General features: G+C 48.6%; 1 protein-coding gene across 1 annotated transcript; it reads right to left on the bottom strand.

The window, feature by feature from the left end:
* Positions 1-2,549: 2,549 nt before the first annotated feature.
* MUC21 (mucin 21, cell surface associated) lies at positions 2,550-5,749 on the bottom strand. The gene is made up of 3 exons (XM_032140509.2): positions 5,689-5,749; positions 3,063-3,472; positions 2,550-2,744 (listed from the first exon to the last, which is right to left on the bottom strand). Exons 1-3 carry the CDS (start codon positions 5,747-5,749, stop codon positions 2,550-2,552), a joined length of 666 nt encoding a protein of 221 aa, XP_031996400.1.
* Positions 5,750-7,474: the final 1,725 nt, after the last annotated feature.

The raw sequence follows: 7,474 nt of genomic DNA, 5'->3' as shown, positions 1-7,474 counted from the left end.
ACCATCCAAGCAGCCAGGGATTCCCTAGGTAGTTGTTTAAAGGCCTTTGCAATCTCTAAGAGTTCTGCAGCGGTAGATTCCCTGACCGTGAGAGTCTCATGTATCAGCTGACCCCCGTTTTGCTGCTGTGTTAGGTTTCGCTTTCCTTTGCATGAGGCAGTGAGTTTGCCAATGATCCCCATCCCCCTCCACACCTGTGACTTCTGTGTCATCAGTCTTCCTCTTCATAACAGTCCCAGGGATTCCAAGTTTTCACATCCCAGTTGGGCTTTCTTATGAGAGCTCTGATTTTTGGTCATTTCCATGTCTTTCTCCCTAGGTGAACAAATCTACATGCTAACATTTCAATTTTTGTCTCTTGGTCTTCGATTTTGTTTGCTAAGTTGGATGCGAGGAGAGACATGGAGAGGTACACGTCCTTTTCTAGTTGCAATTCCTTCTCTAGACATTTAATTTTGGCTTCTGCTGCTAGCCGGACCTTCATTGCCAAAAGAAGCAGCCAACCCACTGCAGCGGCTATTGGCCGCCCTTCTGTACTCCAGTGCACTATGCGGCTTTCAGTTAATAACTGCTCTAGGCCACCCAGCATTTTCAAGGCATCCCTGCACTCACACAGAGGTGCACAGGTATCGAACAGTTGTGCCATCCAACCCTACACAGACATGGCTGCCGCCCTGGAGTTTCCTTACAGATGTTTCATTCTCCTTCCCCATTCCTTGTTCTCCCAGCTGCTGGCTGGGAGATCACCAAATGTTCTACCATGAGCAGGTCTACACAAATCTACCCCTAAAGGTTGAGGGGAAAAGAGATCAAAGAAAGAGACTGACAAATCCAGTTTCTCACAGAGAAATATTTAATGGAGACTTCCAAACAGAAGCGATGTCTGAGGTGGCCACAAGACGGTGGATTCCTGCACTCTCTCTCCAAAAAATATCCTTTCTAGAGTAAGCTTTTAGGGGAAAACGTGCAACTGGTCACATCACAGACTTTCTTGCCGAAATCCATGACTGATGGGGAGGTTAGATAAGCATCTTTGTGAGAGGTTGATTATGCTACAGGCATTGTTTTAAAGCCTTGATGCAGAACACCTTGGTATTGCAGGGGTCAAACACTGGACATCTGGCCAGGTGCAGTGGCTCACACTTGTAATCTCAGCACTTTGGGAGGCCAAGGCAGGAGGATCACTTGAGGCCAAGAGTTCAAGACCAGCTTATGCAACAAAGTGAGGCCCTGTCCCTATAAAAAATTTTAAAAATTAGCCAGGCATGGTGGCACACGAAACTGTAGTCCCAGCTACTCAGGAGGCTGAGGCAGGAGGATTGCCTGAGCCCAGGAATTGAAGGCTGCAATGAGCTATGATTGCACCACTGTAAGACTCCATCTAAAAAAAAAAAATGGCCATCATGGTGGTTTCAGTTCAAGATGGTATCACTCTTACCATGCAACAGGCTGTTTTCCTATAGCCGCATTGGTAAGATCCAACTCTTTGGTTTGCTGACGCTGGAGAAACCCAATAAGTGGTGGAAGATGGAGCAATTTCTACTGCTGTGAGTTGGGGTGAACCCACCAACAGACTGCTAATTCTCTGCTGAGGGCTCTGTCCCAAGTAGGAGCCCTCCATTACCTTGTGGGCTCAGAGCAACTTAGCCTCCAAAGCAGCTCCCCTCTGTCTTCCAAGACCTGGAGGACCCTCTTCCCTGGACTCATGAAAGGGATACGCGCAGCTCTTCTGGGCGGGGATTTATGAGAGTCTCGGGTCTTTGCCAAGAGCCTCTTGGAAGATTCGACCTTAGCAGGCCAGAAAGTCTTTCCCTTGGGAAACCAGGGAGCACTCTGAGGGAGATGAGTGTCACCAGCTCCTCCACCCTGATGGGAAGTCAGGCCTGGAGCATATGGAAATGCCCTGGGAATCTCGACTTCAAATGAATATGCGCACCCCCTCCTCCCCGCCAACACACACACACAGAGCAGGTAGTTGTAACGCCTCCACCTCATCCTGCTCTCGGCTCTTCACGTATCATAACCTAATTGCTGTGTACCACAGGCCTCACGCACGAGCCCGTAGCATGCTGGCACCCGCCCTCCCTCCTTACCTCTCCCAAATCAATTCTCTAGCCAACCGGGGTGTCTCAGAGATACGGGTACCTTGCCCAGGGCAAAAAGGATTAGAAAATGCAGGCACACAGGTAAGAATGAGGTCTCTGGATTTTACTGTGGAGATTTTGAATGCCAGATAGAGTCCAGCATGGAGCTTTTCTCCTATAACTGAGAAGTTCATCTCAGAGCTAGACACCCACCCCGCGGCTCGCACAGCTTCTCTTTGTCGTGTGTGTCAGATGAGATGTATTTATTTCTTAGCTAAATGAGCAATATAGTATTCTCTTTCCAGTGTCTGGTAAAGGCAAGAGAGGTAAGGAATGTCTTCCTCAAGATTTTCGGGATCTCAAACAAAGCTGGGAGGGGTCTCCTGGGATGAATGAAAGGAAACGAGGTCTTGGGTCCCCAGATCTTTTCCTTCCTGAAGAATGCGGCACTCGCTTCGGGGCCACTCAGGGCCCGTTGTTCCTCCCGCTCATCTCCATGGCTATCGAGGATACTGGTCCCCTCCAGAACCAGTTAGGACTCCACCTGGGCCTGTGGGGGGCTCCATGATTCCCTCCAGGGCCTGGGCCAAGGGCATGGTTGAGGCCATGAGGGTGGTAGACAGCTGTGTTAAAGGCGTTTCTCAGGGACAGGCTGTTTCTCTAGAAAAAGAAGAGTCAGTAGTTTCAGAATTGCATCCCTGTCTCCCACGCCTTTACCACGGACGCCTTCTGGAATCTTCTCCCACTTCCAACCATACTCCTTACCTAGTTCTCCTTTCTCCAGTCCTTTCTGTGGCCCCCTTTTCCCACAGGTCACCAGCTCCCTCTGCACTGACCTGCCATGTCTCTGTGTTACTCTCTCCTGATCTCCCTTCCTCCCTACCCACCCCTGACTTGAGACCCTTTCTATTCACACCCGTTTCCTTGTGTTTCTGCTGCTCCTTCCTCCAGGCATTTTCTTGCATATTAGGCACTCACCACACAGAAGAAGAGCCCAGCAAAGAGCCCCACGGCCGCCACAACCGAGACCAGGGTGATGAGGAAGATTTCCCATGGCACCAGGGACCCACCAGGCTTCGCCTCACTCACTGCAGTAGATGCACTATGGGAAGTTGTGTGCATTCCAGTCAGAGCTGGTGTTCCAGAGCCTGCAGGGGTAACACTGGACCCAGAGTTGGTGGCTATGCTGGCCCCACTGGACACTGTGCTGGACTCAGAGTTGGTGGCTGTGCTGGCCCCACTGGAGGGTGTGCTGGACTCAGAGTTGGTGGCTGTGCTGGCCCCACTGGAGGTTGTGCTGGACTCAGAGTTGGTGGCTGTGCTGGCCCCACTGGAGATCACACTGGATCCCGTGTTGGCAGAGGTGCTAGTCCCACTGGAATTTGTTGCTGAAGAAATCATATAATGACAAATATATATTGTGTATATATACTTTCTGCTTATTGCTTGGCTAAATTCATTACATAAATAATTTTACTTAATGCTCACTACAGCGCTATAACATAGATGCTATTATCACCAGCTGAGATGAATAAATTGAGGCTTAAAAATGTTGATACTGGGCCAGGCGCGGTGGTTCACGCCTGTAATCCCAGCACTTTGGGAGGCTGAGGTGAGTGGATCACCTGAGGTTGGGGGTTCGAGACCAGCCTGACCAACATGCAGAAACTCTGTCTCTACTAAAAATACAAAATTAGCCGGCTGTAGTGGCAAATGCCTGTAATCCCAGCTACTTGGGAGGCTGAGACAGGAGAATCACTTGAACCAGGGAGGCAGAGGTTGTGGTGAGCCGAGATCGAGCCATTGCACTCCAGCCTGGGAGACAAGAGCAAAACTCCGTCTCAAAAAAAAAAAAAAAAAAATTGACACTGGCCCAAGTTTACACAGCTAGTGAGTGGTGGAACAGGAAACTGAACCCAGGCTACTGAATCCGCACTTGTGGAGACTAAGCTAAGTCAGCCACCCATCCACAATACCAGAGTTACATCATCTAGTTTCACTGGTAGGTAACCTTATTCCACATTCCGCTATACAAGATACAATACAGATATAAAGTATTATAAAAGAATTATAGGACTAGGTGAAACTAGTATATATTGATCAATTTTTTTCTTAAGTAGCATTGCTTCCTTCTTGGAAAATATTTCTCAGAATAATATTCAGAACACACTTATATCAGAATTACTTAAGGGAGCGTGTTGAAAATATTCTTAGCAAATCATTCCAGACTAAATGAATTAGAGTTTGAGATGGGCCCTGGAGTCTGCACGTACAGCAAGAAGCCAGGTGACTATATGCATTCAAGTTCCGGGGGCCCTTGATCACTATGGCCAAGGCTAGAGAAGAACAAGTTATATGTAGCTCAAATACATAAGAGCTCCCAGGATTAAGGGCTATAAACCAAAGTCTAAAGGTAGAGGGAAGGCTTTTAACTTCTTGGAGGCTTAGCTGGAGTTAAGGTTATGTCAAATTTTTGCCCTTTATTTCCCTGAAGGATGAAGACATTCAACCTCCCCAGCCTGTATGTAGGAGGCTGACGTGGAATTAGGTGTAGGGGTAGGAGAGAAATTGAGTTTGTAGAATATAGAAGAGTGATATTTTATTTTATTTTATTTTATTTTATTTTATTGTTTATTTATTTATTTGTTTTTGAAACGGAGTCTTGCTCTGCTGCCCAGGCTGGAGTGTAGTGGAGCAATCTCAGCTCACTGCAACATCCGCCTCCCACGTTCAAGCGATTCTCCTGCCTCAGCCTCCTGAGTAGCTAGGATTACAGGCATAAGCCACCCCGCCAGGCTAATTTTTGTACTTTTAGTAGAGACGGGGTTTCACCATGTTGGCCAGTCTGGTCTCAAACTCCTGGCCTCAAGACATCCATCCGCCTTGGCCTCCCAAAGTGCTGGGATTAGAGGCGTGAGCCACTGGGCCTGGCCTTATTTTATTATTTTATTTTTTTGAGACAGAGTCTCACTCTGTCGCCCAGGCTGGAGTGCAGTGGCACCATCTCGGCTCACTGCACCCTCCGCCTCCTGGGTTCAAGCGATTTTCCTGCCTCAGCCTCCTGAGTAGCTGGGACTACAGGGACGATCCAACACACTCAGCTAATTTTTGTATTTTTAGTAGAGACAGGGTTTTGCCATGTTGGCTAGGCTGGTCTTGAACTTCTGACCACAATGACCTGTCTGCCTCACCCTCCCAAAGTGCTGGGATTAAAGGCATGAGCCACTGCACCCCGCCAGAAGAGTGACATTTTAAAAGCAGCCAACTCTTCTTGTTCTTAATATTTAAAACCCCAACCATATCACACAGGTTGTTACCATTTTACAGATGCAGAAATTAAGGTGCAGAGAAGCAATTGACCTAAAGTACACAGTTAATAGATGGAGCCATAATTCAGATGTAGGCAATGTGAGATCAGAGCCCAATTTTAACCACTGTGTCTGACTGCTTCCTGCATGACGTACATTGTTAGGCTGAAGTGATTAGAGTAAAATGATGATCCTCACTTTATGGAAGAGAAGCAGAGCTAGCCCCAGTAGTGGTCACATCTCTCCCAACTCCTCAAAGGTTCTCGGACCACCTGATTTTAAATAAAATCACTCACCGGCTTCTAAATGCAGTAGTAGACAAAACGTAAGGAGAACACTTCCTTTCATCATCTTCATCTGTCTCTTTGTGGCTGGAAAGCTAGAAGCCTGGGTCCTAGATGTGCCAAGACTTTAGAGGGCAAAGAACAGAGGATTCTTGAGAAAGGGTGAAGGTGAAGGTGAAGAGATAAAGGCTGGTGCTTCCGGGAGCGTGGGTCTCCTATGTTTGTGTTCCTGGGAAGAATCTTGGACTCAGGGGTGGGCAGCTGGATGCCTGGGTTCCTTAGGCTTCCTCCAGGCAATGTAGTTGCCTCTTTCTCTGTTGTGAAAGAGCTGCAGGGGCCTTTATAGCTTCACATGGTCTGGGGAGGGGTGGGGCAGTTGACCTGACAGTCTGTCAACTACAGGCAGGTGACAGAACGATACCAAGCCTGAGAAGGAATAGAGCGGGGGTCAAGAGGAAGGTGAGAAAGGAGAATGACATGATCACACTAGGCAGGGTGCTGGGCTGGGTTGCAGCAGGAAGTAGAATGGGATAAGGAGATCATGGTTGTCAGAGTGGAAGGGACCCACCCTTTGAAGCAGGGACTGGGTTAGAAACCTGTTCCAGCTCAAGAATTTGTTTTCTGGTCAGGAAGTCCTGTGGGCCGCTTTAGCATGAAAGAAGCCCTAATGAGCTGAGCCAAGAGGGTAGGACCTCACATCTCTACAGCAGACAGTAATAGGGGACCCAAAAGAGACCAGTAACTAGGACTCTGGACTCCTGGGTTATGGGCAGAAGACAAATGGAGTGTTGCTGAGTATGCAGTAGGCACTCAACAATGCACATTGAAGGAACAGGGGAAGAGAGATCCAGAAGACATAAAGGAGAGAGAATGAAAACATGTTTGGGGTCTCTGGGGCATGGGAACTGAGGGTGTGGGAGAGTATTGAATACGCCCGCTGTCAAACTCATGGCAGGAGAAGGAGGGTAGGGTCTCCTTCTGACCCTCCACCATAGGAGCGCCCATCTGTTTTGGGCTCTATAGGAGCCTTTCCACCCTGAGATCCTTCTGATGTGCCTTCGCCTCAGTTCCAAGGAAGCATCTCTCAGGAGAGTACACACGGCAGGGAGAGACACAGTGCCGTATCGGGACACAAGTCTGATGGGAGGCGGGAGATCAACAGTCCAGGCCCTGGAGGACCCTTGAATTTGGTCTGGACACTTGGATATGGCCAGCAGAGAGGAAAGAGTCAGCTAAAAGACTGTGACTGAAGAGACCCAAATGAGCAGAGGATTTGGGGAGGTCTGAAACGGCATCTGTGACCAGGCTGATGGGGTTCCAATATACAGTCTGTGTTTTCTGTCTTAGTCCATTGGTGTTGCTATAAAGGAATCCCTGACTTTGGGTGACATAGAGAAAAGAGGCTCATTTGGCTCACGGTTCTGCAGGCTGTATGAGAAGCATGGCACCAACGTCTGCGCTGGTGAGGGCTTCAAAAAGCTTCCACTCGTGGCCAAAGGAGAAGGGGAGCTGGTTTGCACAGATTATATAGCGAGAGAGAGGAAGCCGGAAAAAAGGAATGGAGGAGGTGACAGGATCTTTTCAACAACCAGTTCTTGTGGGAACTAAGAATGAGAACTCACTGGTTTGAGAACAGCACCGAGCTGTTCATGAGGGATCTGTTTCAACCACCCAAACTCCTCCCACCAGGCTCCACCTCCAACATTGGGAATCAAATTTCTTTTTTGAGACGGAGTCTCGCTCTGTCACCCAGGCTGGAGTGCAGTGGCGCGATCTCGGCTCACTGCAAGCTCCGCCT

The sequence above is a fragment of the Hylobates moloch genome, unplaced genomic scaffold (assembly GCF_009828535.3).
Source record: "Hylobates moloch isolate HMO894 unplaced genomic scaffold, HMol_V3 SCAFFOLD_20, whole genome shotgun sequence".
NCBI classification, from domain to species: domain Eukaryota; kingdom Metazoa; phylum Chordata; class Mammalia; order Primates; family Hylobatidae; genus Hylobates; species Hylobates moloch.
Note: the sequence above shows the minus strand (reverse complement) of the source record. Positions and strands in the feature narration are given on the sequence as shown.

Excerpts from the sequence above, each read along its gene's own strand:
- MUC21 (XM_032140509.2), bottom strand. The coding sequence starts at position 5,749 with ATGAAGATGATGAAAGGAAGTGTTCTCCTTACGTTTTGTCTACTACTG. Across the intron at positions 3,473-5,688 it reads ACTACTGCATTTAGAAGCCG|CAACAAATTCCAGTGGGACT; the intron begins GTGAGTGATTTT and ends TGATTTCTTCAG. Across the intron at positions 2,745-3,062 it reads CTGGGCTCTTCTTCTGTGTG|AGAAACAGCCTGTCCCTGAG; the intron begins GTGAGTGCCTAA and ends TTCTTTTTCTAG.